At 43.3% G+C, this 19,114-nt stretch overlaps 1 protein-coding gene across 2 annotated transcripts in view; it reads left to right on the top strand.

The window, feature by feature from the left end:
- The window catches only part of IFT81 (intraflagellar transport 81), a 234,244-nt gene that overhangs the window by 80,449 nt on the left and 134,681 nt on the right, over nucleotides 1-19,114 (top strand). For both annotated transcript variants that reach the window (XM_040346783.1, XM_040346792.1), the window contains 2 exons: nucleotides 4,684-4,847; nucleotides 16,857-16,949. In XM_040346783.1, the coding sequence (XP_040202717.1) occupies nucleotides 4,684-4,847; nucleotides 16,857-16,949 (257 nt within the window). The remainder of the gene's footprint in view (nucleotides 1-4,683; nucleotides 4,848-16,856; nucleotides 16,950-19,114) is intronic.

Genomic DNA, 19,114 nt, shown 5'->3' with positions numbered 1-19,114 from the left:
ACCCGTTCTGTGACGCATCGGGTCCAGACATTCCTAGGTGCACGTGATTCTGGGAGCACGTCATAGTACACCCTCCCAGAGTTATCCGACCGCACTGTAGCCATCATTTGGCTTTGGCCCGGTCGGCAACTGGTTAATGACTGTTTGCACCAACATTTGAAATTGCTGATTATTAGAATCTGCTTGGTAAAATTGGTTAATCATACGCCTGACTCCAATCCTACAATATCCCTGATTTTGTGCAAGTGTACAAAGTGTGCAAGTATAAGAAATGATTCTGGTTTGGAGTCAAAGGGTAGTCACACCACATTGATTTGATTTAGATTTTTCTTCTGTTTGCTCACTTTGCATTTTATTAATTTATAAAAAGAAGTCATTAAAAAATATATTTCTCTTTTCGTCCATGGACGGACACAGCTTTCTTAAATCTTGACAAAGTGGGTTATGTTCTGTCTATTAGGAGAGGTCAGTTCAGACATGTTAGATATTTAAATACATGTAACTTTAACAAAGTTGAACAGCCCCGCCCAGGGGGGCGGTCCCTCCGGTCATAACCCCTCACCCTGCAGCCAGCAGCTCGTTTTTTTTTCCCTGCCTAGTAGAGGAGTAGGACCTGGCTCCCTTTGGGCCCAGGGTCCTGAAGAAATTTTTATTGTTTTAGGATTTTAATTTTGAGAAATCTTTTGTCATCTGTCGGCTGGGTGACAGGCTGGATATTATAGATCTTTGTAGTCCCCCCAGTCCGGCCATCGAGTGTGAGCAGACCTTAGCTACGCGCTGGGTCGGCCACGAAATACCCCATGGCTCCAAGGGTGGCCGGTGAGCTATATGCTCCAGGGTTTACATATGACTGGGCTGCTTGCTGTCTCATTCACAGTGGATCGGGCCGACCGCTACTCCATATTGCTTGGTTGTAGGTCTGTCGGGAATGCGCCAGCAGGTCCTCGCAGGGACAGGTAAGTACGGTTCCTCCTGCCTTGGGAGGATGGAGCAGCTTGGCATTCCTGGGGGGTCGATTAGGGGTCTGTGACAGAACCCACTGTCACTGTGTGTTTTGGAAGGGACTGTGGGTGGGCCTCTTAACAACAGATTATGGCCCAGAAGAGAATGGAGACCTGGGGGAAAGCTGGCATTGAGATAATGTAATGTAATGCTACATCCCTTCTCCCCCCCCCCCCCTCTTTTTGCTGTGTCTAATTTTGTTGATTCATGTCACATAGACAATGGTCTGGACTGGAGACGTCTCTCCGCAGGGGATGTGTATTGAGAGGCTGCCTGCTTACCATAATTCCTCTGTTTATCTGTAGTTTCTGTTTCAATGTACAAGTGTTCAGTTAGCATTGGTTGTTCCTTGTCCCCTACCCCCTCCCCTCTATGGCAAGGCGGAGTGTCCCTAACTGTGTGTAAAAGTGTATGTTTTGTATTTAATAAACAGTTTATGCTCTGCATGTTTAACCCTCAACACCTGTGTGGATTGTCTCGTGATTGAGGGGTTAAGGGCTGGTTATGGCGAATCTTCAGGCTGCAGGTGCGTTTGGAGGACAGGAGACACAGGTCTGGCGGATGTGCCCACCTGGGGTATCCGAGATCTGTCACAGGGTCTCCTGTCCTCCCTTTCCTCTCCCTCTGCTCCCCCCCTTCTTTCCTCCTCCCCTTGCGGGGCCTGCTGCGTCGGCCGGGGTATACCCGAGGGGGATTCCGTATCCTGGTTTGGGGCTGTGGGGGCGTCTGTGGCTGCTCTATGTGGGGGGTGGTCTGCTTCTGGGAAGTCTCCATTCAGCATCTCTACGGCCTTCTCGTCCACCTCAGGTGCTTGGGTGCAATTTTTTTGTAGCACCAGCGCCATTTTGTTGGGGCCTGTGGTTATCATTGAAATTTACATTGGTGCCCATTTTGTTGTGGCCGCGCTGTGACGCAGGTCTTCATTGCGGGTGGCCATTTTCTTGTGGTCCACGCCCTTTTTTCTCTGAGGCGTTCGGCCATTTTGGGGGTGTTTTTCTCTTACTGATTTATTCTCTAGTGCTGGATAGACTGCCTGAACTTGCGCGAATAGTGCTGTTCACATCACAGAACACCTCAGATACAAGGGAGAGCGGACAGCAGTGCTGAGCAGCCTCTTACTTGGGTGGTGAGTTCCCTGGGTAACCCCCCAGTCAGAACAGCAAGGAGGGTGGACATTTTTCTGTGCCATTAACTTCACTAGTCCCTATAGACTGTCAGTGTGTGCATGGAGTCAGAAGCCGGAGCCTTTTCCCCAGACGTTCCAGTGGCAGCAACACTTTGTCAGCGGTCCTGGTATCATTTGTTGCCAAAACGGGTGGAAGCGATGTGTGGGCATATGGGGGGTAAAAAAGCGCCCCCTCCCCCCGCCATCTCCTGGGAAATGCTCTGACTCAGACTCGGACCTGGCTGCCGCACAATACCCCAGTTCTGAGGTGTCAGAGGATGCGGACTTGTGGTAACCCTTTTAACCGCAGTGAGGGACACTTAAGCTGGAGGATACTGCTGAGATGTCAGTACTTTTTTTGGGTCTCACAAACCGACCCGCTCTGTTAAGGTTTTTCCTTATGTATCTTACTTTGACAAGTTCGTAGATGAGGACTGGGAATGGCAGGAGAGTTTCTTTGTGGTCCCTCAGGGCATGGCAGTTTGTTACCCATTTAAAGAGAGCCTTTTTAAAAAAAAATGGGCTTCTCCCCTGGTCGTTGACCCCCCCGGTATCTATGTTGAATAACCACTATCCCGGCAGAGGAGACCCCTGCTTTTAAGGACCCTACTGATAGGATGTCCGAAGCAGTGAGCCGTTCCATGTTCACCTTGCTGTGGACAGCATTGTGGCCAATAATGGCTGCGACTTTGGTGGTCAGACTCTGTTTGTGTTGGTGACTGGTCCACAGAAGGGTCTGGCGGTCTCGTCGGCCACCATTTCTCGTGGATCAGGCAGACTGTCATTCAGGCCTATTCCCTTGAGGGGCGGGTGCCTCCCTTTTCTTGTCACAGCGCTTTTGACCAGGGCAATTGGTGCCTCGTGGGTTTTCCGACTTCAAGCATCTGTTTCACAGGTGTGTAAGGCGGCGACCTGGTCGTCCGTTCACATTTTCTCCAGATTTTACAAGGTTGATGTGAGTGCATCTTCGGATACTTGCCTTGGCCACAAGGTTTTGCAGGCGGCTTCTTGGGGTTGCAACTCCTCCATTGAGGAGCTCTGTTTAGGGTGAAGTTCGTTTTTTGATTGCTGTTCCCACCCCTCGTTTTTTCTGACACTGCTTGGGGACATCCCACTTTGTCAAGATTTAAGGAAAATAGGATTTTTTTGTACTCGCCGTAAAATCCTTTTCTCTGTCGTCCATGGACGGACACAGCACCCCCCTCCTTTTTAAGGTTGTACTGCTTTTTGACGGACTGAGCTGCTGGCTACAGGGTGAGGGGTTATGACCGGAGGGACTGCCCCCTGGGTGGGGCTGTTCAACTCTGTTAAAGTTTACATGTATTTAAATATCTAACATGTCTGCCTAGTCCTCTCCTAATAGACAGAACATAACCTACTTTGTCAAGATTTAAGGAGCTGTGTCCGTCCATGGATTTTACAAAAAATCTAATATATATGTGTATTTGTGTGTGTGTGTGTGTGTGTGTGTGTATATGTATGTATGTATGTGTGTGTGTGTGTGTGTGTGTATATGTATATGTATATGTGTATATATATATATATATATATATATATATATATATATATATATATATATATATATATATATATATATATATATATATATATATATATATATATATATATATATATATATATATATATATATATATACACACAAATATATCATATAATGCCTGAATAGAGTCAGTGGCATGTGATACAATCTGACTTAGACCTTGCTATATTTGTCTAGTGAAAGAACTTGGAAGACCTGTAAGGAAAAAATCATTTGAGAAAATGGGGATTGGGGAAGGACGGAAGAGGGGAAAAAAGGAGATGGGGGATAATTGGTAGATTCCCGGGTCTCACTGGGAGATGGCCCCAGTATAATAATGGTAAAGGGTGCCTATCAAAAGTAGGTGGTAGAAAATGTTTGACCCAGGGGGTGCAGACTTTGACAAAGTTTGTCCATTCTGTCTAGAAATGTTGCCCTAATGTTTTCTTGCATCAAAGTCTCAATCAGATTTTATGTGTCCATTCTAGAACATGCTGTCTAGATTACATATTTTGTAATTTAATGTTACTATACCCATTAGGACTATAGCCAGTTATGATTTTCAAAAAGTGCTTAAAAACACTACTTTCTGATCCTTGCAACAGTTCTTTATGTATATAAATTACTATCCCTTTGTTCATGTGACTGGTTCGATACCCATCTTCACATGTTTTTCCAGAAATTGTGGTCAAATTACTTGCATTCCTTTGTAGTAGAAGGTTCACCTTTTAGTTACCATAAGTACTCTCAAAAAGCTTGGATGCATAAAGAGATGGCCAGGATGCAGAACCTCACATTTGGCAGCCACATTTAGAAAGTGTCAGGCCTACATTAAATATCTACAGAACAAAACTACCAACATAACTGCAATAACATTTCCTAATATAGTATTAGTTGACCTAGAGAGACGTTTTTTTTTCTCAACAGGAAAGTTCATATTTGTATATATTTTTTTTCTTTACACTGTCACATGCAGGTTTAATAAAAAGACTTGAAGAAGAAATTAAATTTAATTCATATATGGTTTCTGAAAAGCTTCCTAAAGAACTGGAGAGCAAGCAACGGACCCAGAGCCTCATGCAAAGAGTTGTCAGTGAACAAGTGATGGACCAATCTGATCTGACAGAACTGGAAGCTAAGGTATGCCTAAAATATATATATATATTTTTTTTGTACATCACAAGACACACATCAGATTATAAATCATGACTACCTGGGTTATATGCCACCTATAGGTGAGTGGACACTGGCAAAAAAAACAGGCAATGAGTCCCCCTATACTCCTCCCAATCTGGACCGTCCTCATTTTTTTTTTGCCAGTGTCTGAAAGGTGATGGGCCCTGAAGTACAACTCTCTTTATGGTAATACCAGATTCTTAAATGGTTCCAGCAGAGATCATAAGATTGGCCAGCCGAATTTATTCCTATAGCTGGCAGCTAAGATAGATGGTACCCGGCCCCTACTACGATGGAAGTGGATGGTTAAGCAGAGATTGCCTGTAATACAGCCAGTTGGCGCTGGACCCTGCAGAAGCGGAACCCTGTGCAGTAATAAGTGGCCAAGGGTTTTTCCGGTGTGGTGCTGTACAGGTCCAGGGCAGTGGACCCTATAGAAATAGGGGATCAAATCTCTGAGCGTCCAGTGGGAAATAGCCTATCATGATGGGTGATGATTTGTTCCCTGCTTTGGTCGGCAGGATACTGTGGTGAGATCCCAGATAGCAAGGATAACTTGCCACAAATTTGTGGCAGTGTTGAATTGTAAGTCTTGTTAACTTGCTACGCATTTTCACTGGCAAGCTGTACACTTGCAGAGCACTTGAAGCACAAGTTCCAGTTGACACTTTTCCAATTTGTAGAAAATTTGTGCGGCAAGTCTCTAGCAAGAGCAAAGTTGGAGTGGTGAGTCTACAGCAAGAGCTCTGCAAGTCACGGTGACCCCTGTGGTGGAATGACTATTGCACAACATAACTGAACCAGAACTTGCAGCAGACTCGTGGAATGTTTGCAAAGAAAGTTGATCTGGAGTCAATGAGGACTTGCTACAATTGTGCAACAAACTTGTGAAGCCTGGCTAGTCTAGCAATACCTTAGCAAGTAATTTTCAAACTTGCAGCTCAGTTGCTTGCTAGCTGGGATAGTGAGTGTCCCTGCAGTTTAGGGCTCTTTAAATAGGGATTACACTTTGGGCTGCCTAGGCTGTCCTCCCAGTGATATGCCACTAGGAGCATTGGTGCTCAGTGTGTGTCTCCTGTGTTCCCGAGAGTGGTTTAGAGCTGCTGACTGGGTGTGTTCCCTCTGTGACAGAATGAAAAAATATAATTAACCACTTCCCTACCCTCCCATAGTCATATGACGTCCACAGATGGGATCTTCCATCCTGGGTGGACGTCATATGACGTCCTGGGCTTCCCGGCCGCGTGGGATCTGGTGCGCGCAGCCGGGCACCCGCAATCATGGCAGGACCGTGGATCAGTGTGTGTACAGAGGAACACACATCGGTCTCCTTCCCTTGTGAGACCCCTCCCCCTACAGTTAGAATCACACACTAGGGATGTTATTTAACCCCTAGTGTTAACCTCCTCCCTGCCAGTCACATTTATACAGTAATCAGTGCATTTTTATAGCACTAATCGCTGTATAAATGTGAATGGTCCCAAAAATGTGTCAAAAGTGTCCGATATGTCCGTCGCAATGTCACGGTCACAATGAAAATCACAGATTGCCGCCATTACTAGTAAAAAAAGTCAATTAAAATGCAATAAAACTTTCCTCTATTTTGTAGACGCTATAACTTTTGCGCAACCCAATCAATATACGCTTATTGCGTTTTTTTTTTTTTACCAAAAATACAGTGGGGCAAAAAAGTATTTAGTCAGCCACCAATTGTGCAAGTTCTCCCACTTAAAAAGATGAGAGGCATGTAATTGTCATCGTAGGTCTACCTCAACTATGAGAGACAAAATATGGGAAACAAATCCAGACAATCACATTGTCTGATTTGGAAAGAATTTATTTGCAAATTATGGTGGAAAATAAGTATTTGGTCAATATCAAAAGTTCATGTCAATACTTTGTTATATATCCTTTGTTGGCAATGACAGAGGTCAAACGTTTTCTGTAAGTCTTCACAAGGTTGTCACACACTGTTGCTGGTATGTTGGCTCATTCCTCCATGCAGATCTCCTCTAGAGCAGTGATGTTCTGGGGCTGTCGCTGGGCAACACAGACTTTCAACTCCCTCCAAAGGTTTTCTATGAGGTTGAGATCTGGAGACTGGCTAGGCCACTCCAGGACCTTAAATTGCTTCTTACGAAGCCACTCTTTTGTTTCCCGGGCGGTGTGTTTGGGATCATTGTCATGCTGAAAGACCCAGCCACGTTTCATCTTCAATGCCCTTGCTGATGGGAAGAGGTTTGCACTCAAAATCTCACGATACATGGCCCCATTCATTCTTCTATGTACACGGATCAGTTGTCCTGTTCTCTTTGCAGAGAAACAGCCCCAAAGCATGATGTTGCCACCCCCATGCTTCACAGTAGGTATGGTGTTCTTTGGTTGCAACTCAGCATTCTCTCTCCTCCAAACACGACGAGTTGTGTTTCTATCAAACAGTCCTTTGGTTTCATCTGACATATAAACATAGAAAGTGTAGCGCATAAAAAATAAATAAAGATCACCCAAATAAATGGATGAATAAACAGTGCACCAAAAAAATAGATAGTGAAAAAATAAGATGATAAAAATTTTAACTATAAAAGATATAAGCACTATATAGTAGGTACATAAAGTCCTCAGTGAAAATAAATACTCAAAAAAGTCCAATGTGGAAAAACTAGTGATATTAATCCCAATGCCTCGAGATGAAGTGCAAATAAAGAAATCCACCACCGATCATTGAAGGGGAAGCTTGCCAGAAATACTGTACCCTAATGGACATATGTCCAGAGGGTCAGTAAAGCAGAATGTGAACCACTCTCAGACCTGGATCATCCGCTGTAATGCTCACGAAGACGACTCACACGTCAGTCAGAGAGGAAACCAAGAGATAGATTTCAGGTAAATGGACGCTTCCAAGGGTACCCAATGTGGGTCAGAAGTTTAAACCAATATGTAGAGATGTGGAAGAAGAAGAGAAGGGCACATAGCGTAATACTGAAAGGTACCAATGTTTAATGTAGGTAGAAACACTTACATTACTAAAGGATAAACAGCGCTTTCAAATGTACAAAATGGCAGCGGGGGAGTTTCCCGACGCGTTTCAGATCAAATAGTGCGGACTGGTTGTAGTCACTCTGTGTTTGTGTCTCCCGAGAGGCCAGCATATGTCGCTGAGGATGACTTAGCTGCCGCTTTGGCTGGCCTAGAGGGAAAGATTGCTGCCATCCTAGACACCATGGAACAAGGCTGTGCCACGAAACAAGAACATTCCCCTTCACCAGGTCCTCCTTCAGTTGAGGAGGATCGGTGGGTAGATATAGATGGGGAGGTGGTAGGGGTAGTTAAGAGGATCAGACGGTGGAATCCATATCTGAGGACTCTGAACCTGAAGAAATTTAAGGGCTATCTGTCTCTTAAGCACAGAGGGTGTTTGGTAGAATCCATTTCTGAAATTGTTTGTTCTGATTTCAGATTGCCTCTTGCCGAATCCTCATCTGTTAAATATTCCTCTCCTTTTGGATCATTATAGCTGCCACAGAATGCACCTCTCTTAGAAGAGTTGTTGTATGCTGAATGGGATCACCCAGATAGGGTGTTTGTACTGCCAAAGAGATTTTCTCAACTTTATCCAATGGAAGAAAAATATTTAAAAAGTGGAGCATGTCCACAGTTGAAGCAGCAGTTTTTTATCGCAATAAAATTTTGACTTGCCTGGTTGCTAATGTCCATATCTTTAAAGACCTGCCGGAGAAGAGACTGAAGATGCTGTTAAAAGCTTCCTTTGCGAGCTCTGCTATGCAGGCAATGTTGGCAGCCATCAGCGTTTGTCAAAGCCTTAAAGTGGTTGTAAACCCTGGAGAAAAAAAAAAACCTGCAAGACAAAGCCCCCGCAGTGGTCCTTGTACCCCCCTCTGACTGGCGACATTTCTCCCAGGGGTTACTTCTGGCTCCGGTGCTGTGATTGGCCGGAGCCGCAATGACGTCACTCCCGCCGGTAACGGAACTTGGACTGAAGCAACGGCACACATGTTCAGTTCACTTTAGTGCGCATGTGCTGATGACATCTCCTAAACCTTATTATAGGCTTACCTGTAGCATAAAGTTGTTGTAAAGGGTTTATTTACAACCACTTTAAGGATCGCATTAGTCATGATGACGAAAGCTCATAGGAACTCTTCATTTGTATCCGCACTCACTTTGCCCATAAAAGACATCACTACATCACATGCTGATAGCTTGCATAGCTTCAGGGATTATTACACTGATTTATACTCCTTCAAAGCCTTGCCCACTCTGGTAAAAACTCACACCTTTTTTTCAGAATGCCCACTACCCCAAATGAGTCCATCTGATGGGAGCTTGCTGAACGCTTGAAAATTTACGGAAATCTTATGGATCTCTTTGCACTTAATAGATGCACACTGCAAGGATGTGCTTTGTCACCCCTGTTTGTGTTACCCATAGATCCCCTGACTTCTTTAATAAGTGCTTCACCACATATAACTGGGTTCATGCATGTTTCCGGTGAGGACAAAGTATCCATGTATGCTAAAGACTCTCTCCTACATCTTGGTGATACCGGTCCCTATCTTAATCGCATTATGTCCTTGATTGAACAATTTGGTGCTCTGCCCGGCTTCTCTATTAATTGGACTAAGTCCGTCCGTCCTCTCTTGACATATTTACTCAACCGCTACCACCTGGTGCCCAAGAGCTAAACATAGTTACATTTTTTAAATACCTTGAGGTCCAAATCACAGCTGATCCTACAGACTATCTACAGTTAAATCCACTTCCCCTTCTGAAACAACTTCAACTCAAATGTACCACTTGGTGTAAGCTTCCTCTTACTGTGATCGGTAGAGTGAATTAGATAAAAATGTCATGGGCCCACAATGGATACCTCGCCGCTGGTTTGAGTTTATCGAAGCGCTATTTAGAGATCTTAAATGGTGGAAAAAATTGGCTAGCACAAAATTGACCACGCTTCAATATAGCAAAGACCAAGGGAGTCTGGCAGTTCCTAACCCTTAATTATACTTGTTAGCCTTCCAGCTTCAGCACCTGGGAGGTTGGGGGCTACATAATCCTAATGACCCAATAGGCAGACTGCTACTAGGAGGGATGTCAGAACAAGCACCCCTGTTTCAACTAGAGGCACGGTTTTCTAGTATCTCAATGGAGTATCCTACCTTAACATTAATGCAGAAATTGTGTGCTACAGTTAGAGACCACCTGGGCGTGGTAGGCTTTCTACCACGCAACAGTCTCTCATGGGCACATGTTGCAGTTTCGGACCTTTCCTCCTCCACGATTTATGAGGTCAAATGTACCTGTAGATCGGCAGAAGTGGCCACTGTTGTTTCGGGCACTTAAGCATCTTTTGGCCCGGGAGGGTGTGTGTGTGTGTGTGTGTGTGTGTAATCAGATTGGTTCCAGTGACCGAAAGATTTCTCAGATTTTTACTTTAATCTCTTCATGGTCCTAAAGCTGAATGGGGATGTGTGGCTGATTTTGGACCTCAAAGGTCTGAGTAAGTTTCTCAAAGTTCAGACATTTCATATGCCGTCGTTTTGTTTATTTATAGCCTCCAGCAGGGAGACTTTCTTTTGTCAGTAGACATAAGGGATGCATATCTTCATGTTCCAATGTCTCCATGTTCTAATTTTCCACAGATTCTTACAATTTGCGGTAGAGGACTGGCATTTTCAGTTTGTGGTCCTACCATTTGGACTGGCCATATCTCCTCAGAGGTTTAGAAAAGTGTTAATCCCAGTGCTGGACTTGTTAAGGGTTCAAGGAGCATCCTGGGGTATCTGGATGACCTATCGCTCAGAGATCGGTTGGCGCATCATTTGAGGCAAAATGTGTCCGTAATGATTCATACACTGGAAGGTCAGGACCAGGTTTTCAATATGCAAAAATCAGGGTTGGAACTTGCGCAGAGCCTGGAGTAGCTTTGCCTAATCTTGGACACTATACAGACAAAGGTGTTTTTGGCTCTGGAAGTGGACCTTTTTCTCAGAAAAATCAGGTGTCCGTGCTATGAAGTCACATATGAGATTGCTAGATAGGATGGTTGTCACGCTCGAGGCAGTCACACAGACACACCGTTCCATTTTGGCTATTGCAGAGAAATATCATATGTCCCTACGTCCCAGTGCGCTTCGGTTGTTGAACTGGTGGATGGATCTTTCAAAGCTGGAGGCAGGAAGTTGCAAGTTGCCTGGAAGGTAGTAACTACGGAAGGCCAGTTTGACAGGATGTGGAGCTGTGATAGGGTCCCTTTCAGTTCAAAGGATGTGGTCTCCCCAAGAAAGGGTTTTACACTTCAACATTTTGGAGCTTTGAGCAGTTCCGGTCGTCAGTACACACCTTTACAAGGTTTTACCTGGTGGATGTGAAGTCTGCTGAGGATACTGCTTTTGGCTGCAGTGTTTGCAGGCGGCACTGTAATTCTTGGGGCTGTCAGTGGTTGCTGTGTGTCCCTCCCCTCACGTGCATTGCTTTGTGACATCGCAGGGAGTCATGATTTATAGTTTTCTCTGTGTCCCATGAAGTACGAAAAATACAATTTTGGATTTTTGCACTTACCTGTGAAATCCATTTCTTGGAGTACATCACGGGACACAGAGGTCCCTCCCATCTTTTTGGGGGTTCATTGCTTGTTACTAAGCTGAAGAGCTTACGCAGTGGGAGGGGTTATATAAGGGGACTTTCTGTAAGTTTTTCCTACTGATGTCCATTCACCTATAGATAGCACATAACCCAGGTAGTCATGATTTATAGCCTGCTCTGTGTCCTGTTATGTCTTCCAAGAAATGGATTTTACAGGGAAACACAAAAATCGAATTTTTACCTTTTTATAGTGATTTATAATACTCTGGGCATAGCGTAAAGAAAGATGGTAAAGTTGATGTATTAAGCAGCAATAAAACAAATTTACTACTGCATATTCTACATATTTAAAATATAAATGCATAAACTTTACATGAGGCTATGTGGCTACTTTTATTTATTTATTTATTTTTTATGTGAATATAAGTTCCAAACCTGCTCAGAATCAAGTCGAAGCATGCTTGGAAGCATTGAACTTCATTTTTCTCTGCACGTCGTTGTGTTTTACGTCACCGCGTTGGACTCGATCGGTTTTTGAACTGATGGTGTGTAGGCACATCAGACCATCAGTCTGCTTCATCGGTTAACTGATGAAAACGGTCCTTCGGACCGTTCTTATCGGATGGACCGACCGTGTGTACGCGGCCTTAGAAGGGATACATAGGTGGAGCTCACAAGAGCTGGCGGGGTGTTGTACAGCCCACCTAGCATATAGTGCAAATAGAGAGATAGTGTAGGCGTTGGAACGAACGCATAAGCCCCTGGGAGACAGCCTGTTGCTGTGTACCTTGGTGCACAGCAACAGGCTGTCATCTAGGGGCTTATCTGTTTCAACGCCTACATTATCTATCGGCCAACACGAATGTAGTGACATACTACAAGGATTTTCATCTCTTGAGCACCACCCTTTGGGCCCCTTCTGCTAATTTCATGTTTGGTGAGCATTGATTGTATCAGAAAATCTGACAACAGACCGTTGTCTGCAGAAAATTTACTAGCATGTCATCCAACATTTGGAAACGGTTGTCTGAAGGAGCGTACTAACGGTCAGATTTTAGACCAACAGTCTGTCAACAGACACTCCCCTGCCAACAATCTGTGTGTATGAGCCTTTACACTAGAGACATTCCATGGGACTCTTATGCCGCGTACACACGATCATTTTTCGGCTTGAAAAAAAACGTTGTTTTTTTTTTTTTTTTACCTGATAAAACCTCAATTTATTGTCTTTCTGCAATTTACCTAATGCAGCAAAACATAATTATGTAGTAGATACTTAATAAAGTTGCCAAGGGGCTTTGAGATACATAATTAATTTAAACAGAAATCTACGATATATCAAACTCATCACCATCTTGTCCCTCAGTTTAACCTCTTCAGGCACGTAACTGTTGGTAACGGATAAATAAAAACATAAAAAGACACATCAGAGAATTGATGGTAAAGTATTTGGTAATTATAGGCATATCAATATAAACTTAGAAAAAAAAAATACAACTATTGCAGATAGAGATATCTGATCTTGACATGTCACATCTGTCTCTAATTTATTTTGACTTTGCAGAATCTAATTGTGTTTAATGTACTAAGACTGCAATTTAAAGGTTGATAACAGGAAATAATTTTACAAAGGGAATTACTCAATAATGTGGAAGATCCAGTAGAGAATAGAAGCAATGTGAATTAGCTGAGACAAATCCAAGGTGAGCTCTAGGGATTGGGCTACCATGTCTACAGTGAGTTTGAGACAATTCCCGTGCATTCAAGGTTCACCTTCCTGGAGAACAATTTCAGGAATTTGCCTGCCAGATTAGTTTGTAACCATTTTTTTTTTATAAATCTCTTTATTTAAATTTTCTTTTTTTTATCCATACAAAAAAATAAGATCATACACATTTATTACATTCATATTTTACTTTGCTAAAACTCTAATGACATTAACATTGACCTTATTCCCAAAACATTCATACAATATCCTTTCATCCAATGCCATTCATTCTTCTTCCTCCCTCCCCCCCCTCTCCCAATGGTGTGATTATCTCCCCAATTCTCCCCTCATCCTGACGCTGTTATAGGGTTCTCTATCCAGTTTGCCCATATTCTTCTATATTTCTCCCCATGTCCTCTATTACAATATGTCTCTCTATATAATATCAGGTTGCTATTTACTAAATTTTTCCACTGTGCTATTGATGGGGCCTCTGTTTTTTTCCAATTTAGCACTATTACTTTCCTGGCATAGAATAGTAGCAGGCCTATCTGCGTTTTCCTTTCTTTTGAAATAGCATTACCCTCTATTAGTCCCAAGAGACAGATCTCTACTTCTTGTTCCAACCTTACAGATGTCACCCTTGCTATCATTGTCAAGATCTCGCTCCAGAACGCTACTATTTTTGGACAAAGCCAGAATATATGTATGAAGTCCCCTGACTCCACTACACACCTCCAGCAATTCTGAGAATTGCTTGGTGAAATCCTATGCAACTTGTATGGTGTATAGTGGCTTCTGTGTATGATTTTATATTGTATCAGTTTATCACGGAGTGATACTAAAATCTGCAGTGGGAACCTCCATACTTCCTCCCAATTTTTCAAACCAGGGGCTTCCTTCTTCCAATTTTCCTTTAGTTTACTTATATCATAGGGTGTGATGTTTATCAGGTATCCATAAAAAAAACTTTGTTTTTCAGCATGTCCAAAAAACGAAGTTTTTCCAACTTCATCATTAAAAACGATGTTGCTCACACACCATCGTTTAAAAAAAATGATGAACAAAGCGCGGTGACGTACAACACGTACGACGGCACTCTAAAGGGGAAGTTCTATTTGCCTTTTGGCTGCTTTAGCTGATTCCGTGTTAGTAAAAGACGATTCGCGCTTTTCTGTCTGTTACAGCGTGATGAATGTGCTTACTCCATTATGAACAGTAGTTTTACCAGAACGAGTGCTCCCATCTCATAACTTGCTTCTGAGCATGCGCGGGTTTAAAGCGTCGTTTTAGCCCACACACGATCATTTTTTACAACCCGAATTTTTTTTTTTTTTTTTTTAAACGATGTTAAAAAATTCTCGAATTTTTTTTTTGTCCATTTTCAGAAGCCGAAAAATGATGTGTAGCCCACACACGATCATTTTAAATGACGTTTTTAAAAACGTTGTTTTAATTCATGCCGAAAAATGATCGTGTGTACGCGGCATTAGACTACTTTCACATTGGGCCGTCGTTTTTGTGGCGATTTTCGGCCGATAGCGGAGCGCTTTTAAGCCTCGCTAGCGGCCAAAAAAGGGTTAAAACCGTCGGCAAAGCACCGCTACAGCTTTGCCGGTGGTTTGGAGGCGCTGCCCATTGTTTTTAATGGGCCGGGGCACTGTAGCAGCAGTGTATTCACCGCTCCTACAGTGCCTCAAACATGCGGCTGGCAGGACTTTTTTGAGCGTCCTGCCAGCACACCGCTCCAGTGTGAAAGCCCTCGAGCTTTCACACTGGAGTGAAAGGAGCTGCTCTTTCAGGGCGATTTGCAGGTGCTATTTATAGCGCCTCAGTGTGAAAGTAGCCTTAGAGATCACAGCTATTACAGTGCCTTTTGTAAATCAGTGCATTCACATTTAAGCTCTCTACACCTCCCTCTTAAAATTACTTGTGTGAAGTTTGATACTTTCCTTAGTTTCCCATTATAAAATATCAGATGAAAAAAATAAAATAAAAAAAGTTAAGGTATTCACAGTACAGAAAAAAGTAAGATAGCATGACGTGTGAAAATCAGTGTTTCCCTATGGGAGCCGTCTTAACTGGTCCGACACAAGTCGGTCCGACTTTGAAAATGCTCCCTGGCCTTCACTACTTTGGTCCGACCTTGATCCAGCCCATTAAATATCACTAAAGTCGGATCGCCGTCTTGCATGATCCGACTTTGGCATGCGACTTGTGCTCTGATGATCTTGAGGGGGAACTCCACGCCAAATTGTAAATAAAAAACCGGCATGAGTTCCCCCCCGCAAAAGCATACCAGGCCCTTTGGTCTGGTATGGATTTTAGGGGGAACCCCCTATGCTGAGAAAACATTGTGGGGGTTCCCCCAAAATCCATACCAGACCCTTATCCCAGCACGCAGCCCGGCTGGTCAGGAAAGGGGGTGGGGACGAGCGAGCATGGGGTGGTGGGTGCTTTAGGGCAGGGTGGTGGGTGCCTTATGATGTCACCACCCGGGGCATGATGGGACGGTGACGTCACAAGGGGGTGGGGTCACCGGCCCCATGCCAATATAAGTCGTTGCGCACTGCGCACATGGCATTACAGCGGGAGAGAGCGTTGCTTCAACATCGGAAGAAGAGCGGAGGGAAGAAGACGATGGAGAAGGCCGGGCAACGCTAGCAAAAGAGCAGATCATAGCGGAGGAGCCCGGCAGAAGACACCGGGCAGCGGGAGAAGAACCAGAGAGTGCGGAGAAGAGGCCGGAAGAAACCCCCGGAGCTGCATAATAATACATTTAATTTAAAATCCTGTGTAGTATGTTTGTTTTATTTTTGACACTTTTTTTTCCAGGTGAATGGGTAGGGGTACAATGTACCCCATACTCATTCACATAGGGTGGGGGGTGGGATCTGGGGGCCCCCTTATTAAGGGGGCTCCCAGATTTCGATAAGCCCACTTGCCCGTAGACCCCGACAACCAACAGCCAGGGCTGTCAGGAAGAGGCCCTTGTCCTCATCAACATGGGAACAAGGTGCTTTAGGGTGTGGGGGCACAAGGCCCCCCCTGCCTCAAAGCACCTACCCCCCATGTTGAGGGCATGCGGCCTGGTGCGGTTCAGGAGGGTGGCCCTTGCTCGTTCCCACCCATTTTTCTGACCCGCCGGGCTGCATGCTCAGATAAGGGTCTGGTATGGATTTTGGGGGACCCCCATTGACGTTTTTTCAGCGTAGGGGGAATCCCTAAAATCCATACCAGACCGAAGGGCCTGGTATGCTCTTGCAGGGGGAACCCATGCCGTTTTTTTATTTAAAATTTGGCGTGGAGTTCCCCCTCAAGTATCGTACCAAACAGTGCCTGGCATTGTCGGAGATCAAAATTGGATCCCTGTTCATTGAAGTCGGACGCCAGTCTGACTACAAGTCGCAGGGCAAAGTCGGGTCCAAAGTAGGACAACTGTCATGTAGTACCAGTGTGAACCCAGCCTGAGGACCACAAAATAGGTGCTGGAGGGTTTATTGTCAGAAAGAAATCATATTAAATCATATGTTTTATGTTTACACATTGATAAATTTGTAGATTGAAGATATTTACTAAATGGGTACTTCATTCAAAGTAGCATTTTTTATTTCGTCATTGCCAATCAAAACAGTGGTGCTTTTTTTTATTTATTTTTTTAGATCCAAGAAGTCAATTCAGAAATCAATCAGCTCACTGAAAAGAGAATGAGAAATGACCCGACCGATGACAAACTGTCCCTTTTTCGGCAGCAAGTATATATTCAAATAATTCTCTAAACATGTTGTTTTATAATAGATTGTGGTGGTTTTTTTTTCTTTTTTTGTCTGAGACACTTTCATTTCTCATACTGTACTGGGTAGATATTAATAGAAAAGTTGTAGAAATGTAAGAAAGTAAGTCAGATAAGTGTGATCTATAACTTTCTGGGAAACAATAAGGTTTACAGTGCCAGGGAATGGTTTGTTACAAATGCTTTCATAAGATAAATAGTTTATTTATATTTACAGTGTACTAGAATTCCTGTTTCTTTTGTCTTTCTTTGTATTTAGCACAACAACTCAGGGATACCATGATTGCCAAACATTCTCTACAATAGAGAAAATCTTCCCTTCACTTATGCCTCGTACACACGACCGTTTTTAATGTCCTAGAAAAAACTATGTTTTTCTCGACGTGATTCTTGTCAAGCCTGCCTTGCATACACACAATCATGGAAAAAAAATGCTTGAGCAAAGCGCGGTGACGTACAACACGTAGGACGGCACTATAAAAGGGAAGTTGCATTCAGATGGCGCCACCCTTTCGGCTGCTTTTGCTGATTTAGTGTTAGTAAAAGTTTGGTGAGAGACGATTGTGCTTTTCAGTCTTCATGCTTTTCAGTCTGTTACAGCGTGACGAATGTGCTATCTCCATTACAAACGCTAGTTTTACCAGAATGAGTGCTCCTGGCTCATAACTTGCTTCTGAGCATGCGCGTTTTTTCCCGTCCTTAAAGCCTACACACGACCGCTTTTCACGACGTGAAAAACAACAAGAAAAATTAAAGCATGTTCTAAATATTTAATGGCCATTTTAAAAAATTTCATTTTTCACGTCATGAAAAATGGCCGTGTGTACGCGGCATTAGGCTCCATTCACACCTGAGCGTATCGATTTACCCAATGTTTTTCAGACATTTTTTAAAGCTTTTTTGCAGCTTATTACAAGCTTTTTTTTAAAGTATTTTAGAAGTGTATTATAAGTGTTTTTACAGCTTCAGGTGTTTTGTTTAGCCAATAGAAAGCACTAAAGGGGGAGGAGAGTTGCTATCTGAGCATTTTACAAGCGTTTTTTTGCCCAAGTCAGGCATTTCTATTGAAGTCTATGGGGCCAAAAACGCTTGTAATCTGACAAAAAAAAAAGCTTGAGCTTCAGGAACAGAACACTCGGATGTGAAAAGAGGCCATTGAAATGAATAGGATTTGGCTTGTTGAGCATTTTAGAGCTACAAGCTAGAAAATAGCTTGGGTGTGAATGGTGCCTTAGCTTCTTGTCAGAATGAGGGAAACATATTCACAATAATTTTATAGATTGTTTTACAAGTAACCAGGGCTTTTTTTCAGGGGGAACTTGGGGGAACTCAGTTCCACCACCTCTGGCTCAGACCCTTTGGTGCCTACTCACCACAATCACTTGTAAACACAGAAGTCTAGTTTTTGTGTTTACAAGTGACAGCTCTGCACTTTGTGTGTAACCCCTTGAACTCTGCACCCTTTAAGACCCTCCTACTATTTGTGGAATCTGACCGGGGTCGTGGTTGGGTTCCTGCACCTATTTTCTGAGAAAAAAAGCTCTGCAAGTAACTATATAAATATATGTATACAAAATAGGTGTAGTGCAATCTATACTATACAAATGTTCAGATAATAAACCTAAAGTACATTGGTAGTGCCATCAATCACCACTGCGTCGGATGTTTCAAAATCTTCAAAATATTACACAACTAATTTTGCCAGGCGTGCCACCACCATGTGAAACAATTAAATGCTCACCTCCAGGTTTGACCTCTAAATAATTAGGTCAAACACCGCTAAGACTCCGTTCACATCTAGGCGTTGCTAGTTTACAGGCATTTTTCTGGAGTTTTTTTCTTGCATTTTTGTACAGGCGTTTTTGAAGTTGACAAGTCGCCAATGTAATCTGCCAAAAAAGAAGCACATGTACTTTTTTTAAATGGAGGGGCGTTTTGCTTAAGGTGACAGAGCGCTCAGATGTGAACTGGGGCCATTGAAATTAATGGGATATATAGATAGATATATATTGGGGATGAGCCCGATGTTCGAGTTAAATATAAGTTCAACTCGAACATTGGGTGTTCGCCAAATAGTGAACAATTTGGGGTGTTCTCTGCAAATTCGAAAGTCACTGAACACCCTTT

This window comes from Rana temporaria, chromosome 1, assembly GCF_905171775.1.
Source record: "Rana temporaria chromosome 1, aRanTem1.1, whole genome shotgun sequence".
In the NCBI taxonomy this organism is placed as follows: domain Eukaryota; kingdom Metazoa; phylum Chordata; class Amphibia; order Anura; family Ranidae; genus Rana; species Rana temporaria.
Note: the sequence above shows the minus strand (reverse complement) of the source record. Positions and strands in the feature narration are given on the sequence as shown.